At 42.6% G+C, this 15,412-nt stretch overlaps 1 protein-coding gene across 3 annotated transcripts in view; it reads left to right on the top strand.

Annotated features, from left to right (window-relative positions):
* Positions 1 to 12,029, top strand: part of MTMR2 (myotubularin related protein 2) — a 31,241-nt gene extending 19,212 nt beyond the window's left edge. For all 3 annotated transcript variants that reach the window (XM_075851508.1, XM_075851507.1, XM_075851506.1), the window contains 5 exons: positions 1,702 to 1,908; positions 2,291 to 2,383; positions 3,747 to 3,860; positions 4,316 to 4,492; positions 7,131 to 12,029. In XM_075851508.1, the coding sequence (XP_075707623.1) occupies positions 1,702 to 1,908; positions 2,291 to 2,383; positions 3,747 to 3,860; positions 4,316 to 4,492; positions 7,131 to 7,280 (741 nt within the window). In that variant the 3' untranslated portion in view covers positions 7,281 to 12,029. The remainder of the gene's footprint in view (positions 1 to 1,701; positions 1,909 to 2,290; positions 2,384 to 3,746; positions 3,861 to 4,315; positions 4,493 to 7,130) is intronic.
* Positions 12,030 to 15,412: the final 3,383 nt, after the last annotated feature.

Raw genomic sequence — 15,412 nt, 5'->3', positions numbered from 1 at the left:
AGCAAGAATAAATCTTGCTAAAAAGTCCCTGCGTCTTCTAGTCGGCAGTCAAGGGACCCAGCAGCGCCGGGCCCCCTGACCGCTCCTTACTTAACCCCTTCCCGACCCGTGATGTGCCGGCACAGGATATGTCATAAATGTCAGATAGATGCGGATCCCACCTCTGGGATCCGCATCTATCGCTAGAACGGGGCTCCCTAAACCCCGTTCTATCGTACCCGGCTCCGCTGTCTTCCGGCCACTTCCTGGTTACATGGCCGAGTTACGCAAACAGCGTAGCATGCAACGCTGCTTCTGTAACTGCCATTCACTACTATGGGAGTTACAGAAACAGCGTAGCTCAGCGGGTTACGCTGTTTCTGTAACTCATCCATGTATTACAGTGCATTGTACCAGCGATCTAATGATCGCTGGTTCAAGTCCCCTAGGGGAACTAATAAAATGTGTAAAAAAAAAAAAAACAAAGTTAGATATATTTTCAGGAGTGACATTTTTTTTTAAAAGTTAAAAAAACAACCTTTTCCCATTTTTCCCCAAGCACTATGTAAAAATAATAAAAAAAATTGGTGTCGCTGCGTCCGTAAAAGTCTGAAACTATTACAATATAGCATTATTTGAGTCACCCAGTGAACGGCGTAAAAAAATAAAAAATTTAAAACCCCAGAATCGTTGTCCTTCGGTCACCATAGCGCTAAAAAGAATGAAATAAAAAAACCTTCACATATTAGGTATCTGGACGACTGGAATAACCTGAAGAATTAATTCAACAGATTATTTCGCATGAAACGTGAACGGGATAAAAAATAATCAAATAAAAACAATGGCAAAAAATAATTTTTTCCTATATTCATGACGAAAAAAAGAAATTTTTTCTATTTCCAAATCTTGAAAATACCTCCCAAAATCCTGAAAATGAAGGGACCACAGCGCAGATTTAGAGCTTTTAAACTTTTAAAGTTTTTCCCTGCACAGCGGCGCTCCTGGCCAGCGGCTCTGCATGGAACTGCAGCTCAGCCACATTTAATACTGGACCTATTTAGATAAATTAAAACGACATTATTGGTGCACTTTAGTACCCTAGACTGTCTCCGTTTAACCCCTTCCCCATCCTGCTTGCTGCACCTATTTGCAAAAAAGCTCAAGTGAAGACTGCCATAAAATTCTTCACATTTGAATACTGCATGGAGGAAAGATTTGGGGGTTTCAATCACCAGACCTCTGCATGGCTGGTCATATTTCATTAAAGGGTAACTAAACTTATAAAAACTTTTCGACATGTCATTTGATTGGTGGAGTGCGAGCACTGATACCCCCACCGATTGCTAAAACCAAGCGACAGAAGCGCACGGCTGAGCGCTGTGCTATTGGTTTCTGATCGACTTTCCTTGGCAAGCCGAGCGAGTAGTGTACGGACTCGTAGACTTTCTATTGAGCCCGTACACTGTTCGCTTGTCTTTCTGGGAAAACGGATTAGAAACTAAGTGGCACAACGCTCACCTGAGCGCTTCTGCCGCTTCGTTTTAGCGATCGGTGGCGTCTCGGTGCTCGGATCCCCACCGATCAAAACTTCTGACATGTCACTATGAGATGTCAAATAGTTTAGTTACCCTTTAATAAATGACTGATGTTCTTTAGATGTCAGGACCGTCAATTACCACTGTCCGAGATCACATTTCCAACTTGCTTTGGTTTATCTTCTAGTGCATCCTTTCTAGCGCTCTGAGAATCGCGGACAGAGTGGAGTCGGGGAAGACGTCAGTAGTTGTTCACTGCAGCGATGGCTGGGACCGCACTGCTCAGCTCACCTCGTTGGCTATGCTCATGCTCGATGGCTATTATCGCACCATCCGAGGGTTCGAAGTTCTGGTGGAGAAGGAATGGTTGAGCTTCGGGCATAAATTCTTCCTGGTAAGTTATAAATATGGATTGTCATGTGATAAGTAATGAGGCGATGATATGTAATATTTGATCAATTCATATAATACATCACTCAAATTCTATGCTTTAGTGTGGTAATATAAGACATACGCTGTGCTGTATCTGCCTGACACCCAGGCCTTGTCACTAGTTTGTGTCCAGGGAGTTTAGAGAACCCACCTCTCACCCACGCACCTATTTCTAGCGTCAAATTTATTTTTGCCCATCCCCCACCCTCTTTTTCCAGATCCATATCGCTGTGTGAATTGTGTATTAAATATTGTATGCATTGATATCCGCTGTCTGTCCATGTTATTATTTTCCATTTATAAAATAGAAAATGATTGTATATTAATAACTGTTTGTTTGTTAGAGGGTCGGACATGGAAACAAGAACCACCCCGACGCCGACAGATCCCCAGTGTTCCTGCAGTTTATTGACTGTGTTTGGCAAATGACAAGACAGGTAAGAAGTACAGTCCATAAGGTGACCATGAATAAAACACTCGCTCTCAGATATTTTTTAATGACTCCTTCAAATTCGTGCCGACCGGGATCGGCTGAGGATGCACGTTTATTGCTTCAGGCTAAATTCACATGTAGCAGATTTTCTGCAGATTTTTGCTTCTGGAAAAGTAGCAGCAGAGTGGATTAACAAATCTCATCTGCGTGTTGCGTAAATTTTCCAATCAACAATTGACCTGCGGTGCATATTTTGTAAATTTACAGCATGTCCCTTTTGGCTGCGGAAAGTGCACAGATTTGTTGCGTACATTTCCCATGGATTTTAATAGGGAAGAAGAAATCCACAAGAAAATCCTATTGTTGCGGATTTCGCTGCAGATCCGCAGCAAATTCCACGAGTACAGGTAGTCTCTGTGCTCGATCTTAGTTTCCTCCTCGAAAGAAGATGCAAGAGGACAGTCCGGCTGCCTCCAAACACATTATATTGTTACGTTTTCTAATGTGTAACGCTTAAATGGACACCAACTTATACTGATCTTGTAATATACCAGATATAGATCAATTTTGTAATTTACTTACTGTTAAGATTTAGTTGTTTTATTCATGCAAATTGTGTGTGAAGTTACTGCTAGGTGTTTCCTTTCCTGTAATCTGCTGTCTACCATCTGTTGTCAAGCAAAATCAATATCTAGTTACAGAGCAGAGGAGATGGACTGCAGATAGTGGGGGGGTCTCCTCACTGCCTGCAAATAAAAGTCTATGAAGAGGGGGGAGCAGAGTGAGAGAGGAGACACAGGCGCAACCCATAAAAGTCTATGGGAAGGAGGGGTCAGGGAGAGAGAGAGACACACACAGATACACTGCCCATAGAAGTTTATGGAGAGGGGAGAGGGAGCAGAATTAGGGAGCAGGGAGAGAAAGACACAGCTACACTGCCCATAGAAGTCTATGGAGAGGGGAGGGGAGCAGAAGGAGGAAGCAGGCATAGAAAGACAGACACGCTGACCATAGAAGTTTATAGAGAGGGAAGGGAGAGCAGGAGCAGAGAGAGTGATGCAGACATGCTGCCATAGAAGTCTACGGGGAGGGGGAACAGGAAGAGGGAGCAGAGAGGGGAGACACAGACATGCTGCCCATACAACTCTGTGAAGAGAGGAGGGGGAGCAGAGTGAGAGACACTCACAGACATGCTGCAGTTTCCTGGTGTTTTATCTTACCCCAGTCCTGAATTCTCTGCTACGCTGCTCCTTACTGCTGTATGATGTATTCAATGTTGCTAGAGTAATATCACTTTATGATTTTCACAGTTTATCCTACACTCTCTTTATATGATGCTGTAACTTTTGTCTTTCTTTCCTCCTCAGTTCCCTCATGCATTTGAGTTTAATGAGAATTTCCTCTTGACTATTCTGGATCACCTTTACAGCTGCTTGTTTGGAACATTTCTCTGTGACAGCGAGCAACAGAGGGTTGAAGAGGTGAGATCATCTTGTAGCGGTACCAGCACTCGACCAGTCCTTATGGAAGTTTGCACACTCATGATAGAGAAGCACTAACTTTCCCACATCAGTTCAATTACTAGTCAGGAGTCCGAATCATTGGGCAGCACATATAGTGTAGCTAGTCCTCAATAAAGTGCAGCGGCGCCAATCCTGACCTAGCAATGCTTTACAATTACAATACAGGCCCATTTCCCTTTGTTCTAGGCATCAGTGTGGGCTCCAGACCCCCACCAAGTATATATTTAATGGTCAGGTCATCAATGAATATCTTTAGAAAACCACTTAAGCTTTGAGATAAGCGGCGCCCGAGTGTATGTCAACCATGAACCGCTCCTGCCTCCCTAGGATATAATTTGCACATTCAATCTGCAGTCATTTTTTACTGGCTTTGTTCACCAATTTGACATTTATTTCTCTTTGTGTTTATTTAGTCGTTGCCACAAGAGACCGTTTCTCTGTGGTCCTATATGAACAGCCAACTTGAAGACTTCGCCAATCCTTTCTTCGTGGATTATTCCGACCACGTCCTGTTTCCTGTGACCAGCACTAGACATCTGCAGTTGTGGATCGGATATTACATAAGGTGGAACCCAAGAACCAAGCCACAGGTATACATTTTTTTTGATGAGTAGTATATTAGAAAAATCACTTGGTTAATCTGATTGGCTCCAATGGATAACGCTATCTTTTATTATACTCTCGTTTTTTTATTTATTTACTGTATATGCCGTTGCTTATATAGCACCAACATATTCCTCATCACTGTCACATCACAACACCATCACTAGTTTTCATTAATTTAAAGGGAAACACCACCTAAATCTTCTGACTTATCATCACACACTAAGGGTATGTCCACACGGATTTCATTGCAGCGTAATACAGTAGCAACAGAGGGGATGAGATTTGAACAAATCTCATCCACACGCTGCATAAAAAAATCAGGCAAAAATTTTTTCAGAAATTGACCAGTGTTGCGGTTTGTTAATCCGCAGCATGTCAATTTATGCTTCGGAATAGCTGTTTTAGTGTTGCGGGTTTTCTCCATTGAATTCAATGGGGAGGTAAAACCCACAACAAATAGCAAATGTTGTGATTTTTGCGGCGGAAAAACTGTGATTCTGCCGCAAGAATCCCATAAAAAAAAAAAGCTTATACTTACCCGAGTCTCCGTAGTCGTGGTGACGCGTCCTTCTATTCTCCGTCCAGGCCGGCCTCCTGGGATGACATTTCATCCCATCTGACTGCTGCAGCCAATGCACGGACAAAAGAGGGATGCGTCGCCAGGACTACGGAGACTGGGGTAAGTATAAGCTTTTTTTTTTTTTAACTGCTTTTGTCCACAGCGGACATTCTGCCCTAAAAACTGCACCTCAATTTGGTCCTATTTCTCGGCCGTAATTGCCTGCGGGTTCCGGGGCGGACACACTGTGTACTTTTACGCAGTGTATCTGCCCTGTGTGAACATGGCTTAACTTTCAGACTAAACGAGCTGTAATGCACAGCGCAGCACTCAATCACCTTCAGAGGTTTCCATCACTCAGAATCTCCAGGACTGACCTCATGATAGAATTAAATAGTTCCGTATTGTGACCGCTGTGACATACACACACCAATATTCCAGTGGTCCCTTTTGAGAATTGGTGGAATATTTGTCGTTCACCTACAAAAAAATTTACTTTTTATAAAATACCTGATCAGCACGCGGAAGTCTACGCAGAGCTCAGACAGACATAAAGCAGACGGGCAGATATAGCGATCTTCAGATAGTGAGTTGGTTTAGTTTTACACTTCATGGGATGTCGTCCCTTACTATAAAAACATGTATACCAGCGTATATTTTTTTTTGATTGGGTCCCGGAAAACCCCAAAAGTTATTTGAATGTATTGAGGGAACGATCAAGCTAGGAATGGACCAGAACAGGAGGAATGATGTATTTGGCAGGAGTTACATATTAAAGTAATTCTAAACCTAGAAATGTGCTATGCTATCTATCCCATGATGCCTCAGCACATCATCACATGATCAGCTAGAGCCAGTACCATCTCTGCCTGCTAGGGAGGGAAGTGTGATTAATCTTCCCTCCATAGTCCCCTAAATAAGATGAAAGATTTTAAGTATAGAGCTGAGCTGTGATCATCTCTATTATAAGGCTGGGTTCACACGACCATGTTACGTCCGTAATGGACGGAACGTATTTCGGCCGGAAGACCCGGACCGAACACAGTGCAGGGAGCCGGGCTCCTAGCATCATAGTGATGTACGATGCTAGGAGTCCCTGCCTCGCTGCAGGACAACTGTCCCGTACTGTAATCCTGATTACAGTACGGGACAGTAGTTCCACGCAGAGGCAGGGACTCCTAGCGTCGTACATCACTATGATGCTAGGAGCCCGGCTCCCTGCACTGTGTTCGGTCCGGGTCTTCCGGCCGAAATACGTTCCGTACATTACGGACGTAACATGGTCGTGTGAACCCAGCCTAACTGTGTGACAAGATCCTGTCTTATTATCAGCAATACCTGTGATAGGAGTTTATATCCTTCCCTGTGGAGGGCCCATGTAGTTAGTCCATGCAATATCACCATACAGGAAGTTCTGGTGCCTGTATGAGTGACACAGGCTTCACCCCATTGACACAAGTAGCTAAAGCGTGTCACCGACGCCTGATTCAAGATAGAAGCAGCAAACAAGAGAACAGGTAAGAGACCGACACATGGAAATCCATAATGACATGACAAACTTTAGTTTTGGTCGGAGTTTCCCTTTAGGATGGAGATTGCTGGGATTGCATTTTATTTTTTTGTGTATTTTCTATGTTTAGTGTTTTTTTTAAAGAATACCTATCACTATTCATAATTATCGAGATTTCGCGGCTGTTCAATGTACACGGCCGCCTGGGATTATGGGAGCACCACTGGGCATGATGGGAAGTTCGGACCCATCTCCTGCGGTGACTCTAGTCATTTACATATTCAGCGCGCAATGTAAAAAAACATTTTTTTCTTTCCTTTTTTTTTTTACATTTTATAGCTAAACATTAAGTTTTTTTTTGGTTTTTTTACGTCTTGATTTTCCTAATGAAATACATTGTCATAACTTCATGATGGGTTCTCGTTAAGACAAAAGTATATATAGGAGGGTCCTGACTGAGCTGACACAGCATTATGCACAGATTCATCATCTTCACTTGAAAGTATTTTGGGGGTATTTAACCCTGTGCGTTGATTTCATCCCCTTCCTCCAGGACGCTATTAGTAGCCGCTGCAAGGATTTACTTGCCAAACGTGTAGAACTCCAGAAGAAACTGGAAGAGCTTCAGCAAGAGATGAGCAACCGTTCTCTGTCCTCTGAGAGAGGAGGGTCCGTGGCGTCCGTCACTCAGACTGTTGTTTAACATTAATGCTGTAACGTAAAGAATCTCTAAAGTCTTACTCAAGGTTGGAAGAAAAATCTGGCAGTTTTGATAAGAGAGTCGCAAAAAGCTGAGATGATACATTGGCTTGGTTACATTTATAGCAGTATTGTTAATGGAATTGTATGAGATGGGAAAGAAAGGTTCCTGAAACAGCGCCACTCTTATTTATGGGCTATGTCTGGTATTGCAGCTCAACTCCTTGCTCTGCTTACCTTGTACTGATATTATCTTAAATGTTCTTTGTGTGTGTGTGTGTGTGTGTGTGTGTGTGTGTGTGTGTGTGTGTATGTGTGTATCTATAGATATCATTTAAATTGTTATATACGTTATGTCTTCTACTCCAGTTACATCCAGAGCTGCATCCAGACTTTTGCTGGTTACTTATCTGGGGGGCAGTGCATTGCAGTAGCTCATGTGACGATTGCACAATTAGAGCTCAGCTATTATGTCACTTGTCTAGCTGTGAAGTGGAGATAAACTCGGTCTGTTTCAAGGGCAGCCAGCAGAATTGTGAATGCAGCTCTGGATATAAATGCATGATGTCATTCAGAATCAGTACAAGATTTAAAAAAAAAAAAAAAAAAAAGCAAATTAATTGCAGTTACATAATATTTTATGTAGATTTGAACTATGAAACGTGACCATAAAGTGAGACTCCACCTTCTATTAACATTGGCTCTGTAGTCATGGGTAACTCCAATAACGTTGCTGGCCATGTCTCGCAACAGAGGTGTAAGGCCCCATGCACACACTGCAGATTTTGTGCTTGCTGCGGAGACAGCCACATTCAGATGAATGGAACTGATTTTCAATTGCCGAAAAATTCTGCAGCGTGTTCAGGGGGCCTAAAAGTGAGGCGGGAGGAATTTATGATGCTGGAAAAGTTTGTGTTGCATCTGCTCTGCCGGCTGCATCTCTCACCGCTACTTTAACATTTTTGGCAGGATTTCATTGGAGATACCCTTTTAAATGTAAATGCTAGCGCATATTTTCTTTAGAAATTGTTTTTTTTTTTGTGCTTTATTTAGTGTAGGAAGAAAAAATTCTCAGTTTACCTGGAAACCATCAACATGCAGATGTTGATGGATCTGTTATCTATTAAAGGAAATAGTGTATGCCTCTAGTTAAAAGCTGCTGAGCTGAACTACCAGACATTGACAAGAGTGGCGCTATTTTTGGAAGAAAGCAGTTAGGGATTTTTTTTTATCTCATACAACCGATTTATGGCCATGTTCACACGTTCAGCTTTGTTTCAAGATAGGAGTGTGGATTCTGCACCTACATCTTGACAGTATCCACTCCTATTCCACCCGCATGTGACTGTGGTATTTTATATCGCATTTCCATGCTACGGAAAATATCTGTGTGGAATGATGAACGGGCTGCGGATTTTAAAATCTGCACCATGTTTATTGTTGCCGCGGTTTTGCGCTGGAAAGCTGCGGATTCGCTCCATTGAATTACAGTGGACCTAACCCACATTTGGATCCACTGGCCAATCCACGGCAGAAACCTCAGCTGCAGATTCCTGTCACAAATTTTCTTTAAAAAAAACTAAACGTGTGAACATAGCCTTATGTAGATATCTCATACATGTAAGGTGATGTAATAACTGACTGCAATGATGTCACCACTTCAAAACGCGTAGCATACCCCACCGACATTCAATTATTATGATTGAGCATGATGAGAACTGTAGTTGGTGAATAATGAATAGCTGTGATGTAGTCTGCAAAGGACGCACATACTGCACATTTACAGTAGACTTCCAGATTTACCTGACCATTATGGCGCCCCCTGCCTGTATTCCAGTGCATTTCTCTTCATTCTAAAAAAATATGACCAGATCACCAGCAATCAGCCATCTTTCTTCTAGCTACACCAGGTTATGAGAAGCCTTAAAGGAGCACTCCATGCAAATCTGATACACTGCCTAGAGCAGGGTCCGAGGTGGACTCTCCCTTTAATAACTGTGTCATGCACCCCCCCCCCCAGGCACTAAACATAATAGTGTATACACAACTAAGAAAGCAGCCGCTGTGCCTTATCTGTGATACTTGATTAGCGTTGTAATTACTACACTAGCATCATAATAACCAAAGAACGTGTTTTATGTACGACTTATTTATTATAATACAGTCACGGTTAGATCTAATGTCTGCGGCAGGCAACCTCCGATCCACAAGAGCCGCAGCCCATAGACCTGTATAGTAAGTGACTGCTGCTGCCTTAAATTATTTATTGTCATGACTACTACATCTAGAAGTAATACAGTAATGGAGATGATAGCGTTCGTATCGCTGCGTTACTTTATACTAAACTTCAGTTTTAGCGTAACTTAAATAGACATGCAAGGGAACCATTTTTTTTTTTCAGATTCAGTAGGTTTCTTCCACAGAACCAGGATTATGTCCTTAAAGGGGGATGTATGAGATTAGAAAAAAAAAGAAACGATCTGCTATTAATCCAAAAACAGCGCCACTCCTGTCTATTGGCTGTGTCTGGTATTGCAGCTCTGCACTATTTTAGTGAATGCAATACCAGACACAGCCCTTAGACAAGAGTGGCGTGGTTTCCGTAATAATAGCAGGCCCTTTTCTCCTAATCGTATATAACCCTTTAAATTCACTTCACTAAACTGTCAGCTCTTCAGGGTAGTTCACACAGAGTTTTTTGTAGGCAGAAAAAAATTCCTTCAGGAAAACCGCCTGGAAAAAAACCCCACCTTTGCCTCCCATTGAAATCAAGGGGGGTGATTTGCGCCATTTTTAAGCGCTGATCCCAACGCAGTTTCCGTGTCAAAATCAGTGCCAAAAGTATAAACTGACCCTTAAAGGGGTCCGTCACCTCTCCTGACATGTCCGGTTTAGAAAATAATTGTATTCCCAATTAAATAACAATTGTGGAACATCTTTTCTTCTACGGTCCTCTGTTATTCCTCCTAAAAATGTATGAATAGACTGGGTGTCACCAATCAGTGCCAGACTGTATAGGGACATGCCCCTATGACAAGTGGAATGGTAACACCCAGTTGCCAATTTATTCATACATTTCCAGGAGGAATAACAGAGGAACGCCACAACACAAGAGCCCTAAGAAAATATCTTGCAGAATTGTTATTTCATGGGAAATCAAAGTATTTACTAAAATAGACATGTCGGGAGAGGTGACAGATTCTATTAAACTACGGATTAGCACCGTGCCCTTTCAATGGATTTTTTTTTTTTGTAGGGCATCAAGATAAAGGATGTCAGATAATGTATGCCGGCTGGAAAAAAAAATGAAGGATTCTGATAGTCCGGCACTTTTTCTTATGCGCTTGAAACAGTGCGAGGCAAGTTGTATTTCTATGGTATTGGGTATCGGACTATTGGAATTCCGCCATGTTTGTAAATGACATGATGATTGTTAATGGATATAATGTCGCTGGCACTAGAAAGGCCCTGCTGGCAATGGAGGAAAAAGAAACCTATATACAGGACCGTGTGACTACATATAGCACAGTAAGGGTAAGTTCACACTTAGCATAAACACTGCAGAATTTCCGGCAGGATTTTCTGCGCACAAATTTCCCAGCGTTTTTGTGACCTAGATAGACATGCTGCGGCTGGAAAAGCCATACAGCAAGTCAATTTCCACACGGCTTTTCTGCGGCTTGTGGAGATTTGTTAAAGTCTCATCCACTTTGCTGCTACTACAAACGCTGCTGTATTTCCGCGCAAAGAAATCCTGACGGAAATTCGGCAGTGTCTATGCGATGTGTGAAATTACCCGTCACTGGTATTAACTGGATCACTCAAAAGTGCCTTAGAACTGTGAGCGTTTACATTGGGAAGGTACGAAACCGCTAATAATAAGGATATAGAGCCGCATTACTAATAAAGCATTAAAAGGGACAGGCCCATTTAAATCAGAGCCGCAGTAAAAGGCGGTATTCACGTGGCCGTATTTTCTGCCTTTGAGGATAGTTGTCAATTTTTGGGTTCCAGAAGCAGATCCGATTGAATAAAAATGTTCTGTTGGGATCCAGTCCTGTTTAGATCCTACAAATCCGGCATTTCTCCCAGCTGTGCTTTTTGTGCAAAAAAACAAACAAACCATAAGTGGAAAGGTGTAGTAACCTGGCCGAGTACCCTTATGGGGGACGACGACAACCCATTCTCATACGAAAGGCCCCTTCATGATGAGCTGATTGTAGGGGGTGTCCTGGGACCCCTGCAATCACTGAGGTTACCAGCCAACTAGTGTTCATTTGCTGCAGAAGTGAAACATTACACACAGTCCAATCAGATTTTGTGTGTCTGTGTAATGCTCTTCTTTATTTTTATGGCGCGGTCAGTCCAGCACTTCTGGGCACTACCTGATGCCTGGATCACACTTTGATGGTGAAGTTCACGGTTGATTGGAAGAAAATCACAGGCGCGTTTCGTTTTAGGGTGGCTCTACACACAGATTTTTTGTTGCCCTTTTCCAGATTTTTTTTTTTCCCGAGTTTTTGTAATATGGTCGATAAAATTCCTTAAGATCTCCCCTTCCTGCCTTCTTTTAAATAGGTCTGTCCCTATAAATGTTTTTAGGTAACACTATGCAAATAGTTAATTTCTGGACTTTGCACTGATTTTACTATAACATTTTATGCGGTTATTACATTACTTGACTTTTACCTATGTGCTTTACTTTATAAAATGTACATTTTTGGGACGCTAAAGCCTTAATAAATGACTGTTTGACTGCAATTGGTGTCATGTTTCTTCTGGTCATTCCACAACTAGGGGTTTAATTGAAGGAGGTTGTCTACTTTTGACACTCTTTGTATTAGAAGAGTCCTCTGAAAATAAGCGAAGCACAGAGTGCTCCTCTCCTTAGACCCCCAGTGATCAGCTGTAATCAGTGGGGAATCCTGACAGCAAGCGTTTAATTTCCCTGCAGCTCCTCCACAGGGGAACTAAAGCATTACACAGTTCTCATGGAAATCAATAGGCTGCCAATGTAATGCCTGGACTTGCTGGATCACTCTTTGTAACCGCTGTCTGCTCCAGCTAATTGATGTAGGTCCCGAATCAAAATGCCCTAATAGGGTGTCTGGTTTTGGAAAGCTAATCTCAGACATGTAAAGTGCTGTAGTGCAGGGGTACTCAACTGGCGAGCTGCGGTCCAAACCGTGGCCTTCAGTTGTCTGGACCAATGGAGTCCTCAGGACACAGATACAATTGAAAACTATCAGCTATATCCTTAGATTGGCCTGCAGCCTATACGACGCTGGGACAGGATCCTTGCGCAGACTGGCGCGATGACGTCACTGCATCTCGCCGGCCTACGAAAGAGTCCCATCTCGGCGTCTCCTAAGCTCCATATCTAACAACGCTAAGGAGACTGTGCAGCTCTGTTCGTCGTTGAAATGGAGCTTGGTGGGTACAAGTTATTTCATTTGGGGGGCACTATCTACAAGGGGTATTGTGTGGCACTATCTACAAGAGGCAACATCTACAGGGGAGACTGTGTGGCAACTATCTACAAAGGGCACTATGCGTGGTACTGTCTACAGGGGGGACGGGGACGACGACGTCTGTGTGGCATTCTCCATAAGGGGCACTGTGGCAGATAAGCCTCGGATTTCTTCCACAGATCGGAATGGCCTATGGCAGGTCCGACCCATATGAATATGGTCCTACTGTTGGTGTTGAGCTCGGACCTTCACCTGACAGCAGACCGAGGTAAATGGACCTTCACTAAAAATAGTTGAGTACAGCTGCTATAGTGTAACTGGCAAGTCCATAAACATCCAGAACCCCATAATCAAGAGTCTCACATATCTCTAGTTCTATGGGGATGACGCCCTCGCTGCTACCTGCCCATCCATATACACACCTGGATGATGAAGGGGAGATAAGTTATAGAATAGATCTGAATAGTACACGTCAGGGCACAGACGGTCGCACATTCCACTTCTACCGCGCGCACACACACACTGGTAATAAAGAGTTAACAAAACGTCCAATTTAGCCATGAATAGGTGTATTTATATAGTGCAAGCCGGGACACACATTACATATAATGGGATTGATCATAAAAAAAAAGTGCATTATATGGACACATGAAAGTAGGATCCATCACGTGAATGTTTTATGATAGCAGAAAGCACCGGAGAACGTCTCAGACCAATGCAGAATCTAAAGAGGTTTTTCAGTTTTATTTAGCTAGGGCTTAAAGGTTTTTTTTTTTGTATTCAAAAGGGTCAGATTTCTTCCCAAAAAAAAAAAAAGTAACTCTTGTTCACTGGCTGATGCTGCAATTCCAGAGACAGCCCCTGAACAAGAGTGTCAAAAACAAAACAAAAACTGTCCCTTCTTTCTTATCTTAGTCAACCCCTTTTATCTCTGTGTAACACTTAGGGTATGTTCACACGGCCTATTTTCGGGTAGTCAATGCCAGAAAAATCGGAAGCAGAACTCCTCCACACATCTGCCCATTGATTTCAATGGGAAAAACGGCGTAAAAAAAAAAATAAATGCGTACAAAACGGCTGCAGGACACTTCTTGGGACGTTTTTCATAGACTATTGAAAAAAGCTCCAAAAAACGTCTGTAAAAAACGCCGCAAAAATCGCGAGCGGCACAAAAAAAGTCTGAAAACTAGGAGATGTTTTCCCTTGAAAACAGCTCCATATTTTCAGATGGTTTTGACTCATTGTGTGAACATACCCTTAAAATGGATACATTTGAAGCAGATTTCAGATCTGTACAGGTTTCTGGATGTAAACATGAAGGTTCATTTTCACTGACAGCAAGCAGAGGTGTTATAAATGGTTTGACATTGAAGCCCAAAGGATATTAGTAAGTAGCAGAACTTTTCATTATACAATAATTATACTTTATTTCCATAAAATCTCTTTAAAAATTTAATTTTAAACACTAATTAGAATGGATTACTTATTAAGACCTCAAATGATTTAATAAACTTTATTACACAATTCTTCATTGTTTAGTAATTGCAGACTATTTCCAGAGTGTGGCACCCCCTGTAGGAACTGCAGGGTCCATGCTGCACCGTTATCTGTAGGAAAGCCATGTGCTGTTAAGGATTTGGAAAGCCCATCATATAAGCTTTTACAGAATTGATTTAAGAGGGGGGTTCAGGTGCCCCATCTCTTACTAAAAGATGCATCTTTCGCTCTGGAGGACCCAAGATGTCCATGCATTACAGTCAGCCCATTGATTTCAATGTGAGCTGTGTAATACTTTATTTCACCTGTGGTGGTGCTGCAGGGAAATTAAACACTTGCTGTCCCATTCACAGTTGATCACTGGGGGTCTCAGCAGAAAGAGACCCTACGATTGTCTTATTGTTGTAGGACCTCTATAAACAGTCTCCCCGGCAGCATATGCCATATTAAGTTAGTAAGCACCCACAAAAGTACGAAGTGTCTCCAGTGCCGGATAACACCTGCCAGTCTGCGACCTGCTTTCTCCCAGGAACCTGTAACCACCGCGAGAGTTCCTTACCATAGTCAACAGCTGCCATAAAGGAAGGACCCTCATGGTGAACACGTCATGTAAAGAATAAAAGCACCACAGCCGACAATAATAAGACATCCCATATATACACATTATATATCTACATTGCATTTCTTCCACAGGCTGATATACATGTAAAGAAAAAAGTCATCCCTGATGAAGTCCACATGGTAGATATGTTATATATACATAAAATATATTACAGAAAAATGTCAGACTTTTATAATTAAAAAACATTTTGTACTTAAAAAAAAAAACCAAAAACAGCAAATAGAAGTCGTTCCCTCGTCCTCTTCTATTCAGAACATCCATTTCTGGGGAAGCCGGGAGAGACAAGCGTGGGCGCATCTAAGGCTGGGTTCACACAAGCACATTACGTCCGTAATGGACGGAACGTATTTCGGCCGCAAGTCCCGGACCGAACTCAGTGCAGGGAGCCGGGCTCCTAGCATCATAGTTATGTACGATGCTAGGAGTCCCTGCCTCGCTGCAGGACAACTGTCCCGTACTGTAATAATGATTTCAGTACAGGACAGTAGTTCCACTGAGAGGCAGGGACTCCTAGCATCGTACATAACTATGATGCTAGGAGCCCGG

Source organism: Rhinoderma darwinii, chromosome 2 (assembly GCF_050947455.1).
Source record: "Rhinoderma darwinii isolate aRhiDar2 chromosome 2, aRhiDar2.hap1, whole genome shotgun sequence".
NCBI lineage: Eukaryota > Metazoa > Chordata > Amphibia > Anura > Rhinodermatidae > Rhinoderma > Rhinoderma darwinii.
Note: the sequence above shows the minus strand (reverse complement) of the source record. Positions and strands in the feature narration are given on the sequence as shown.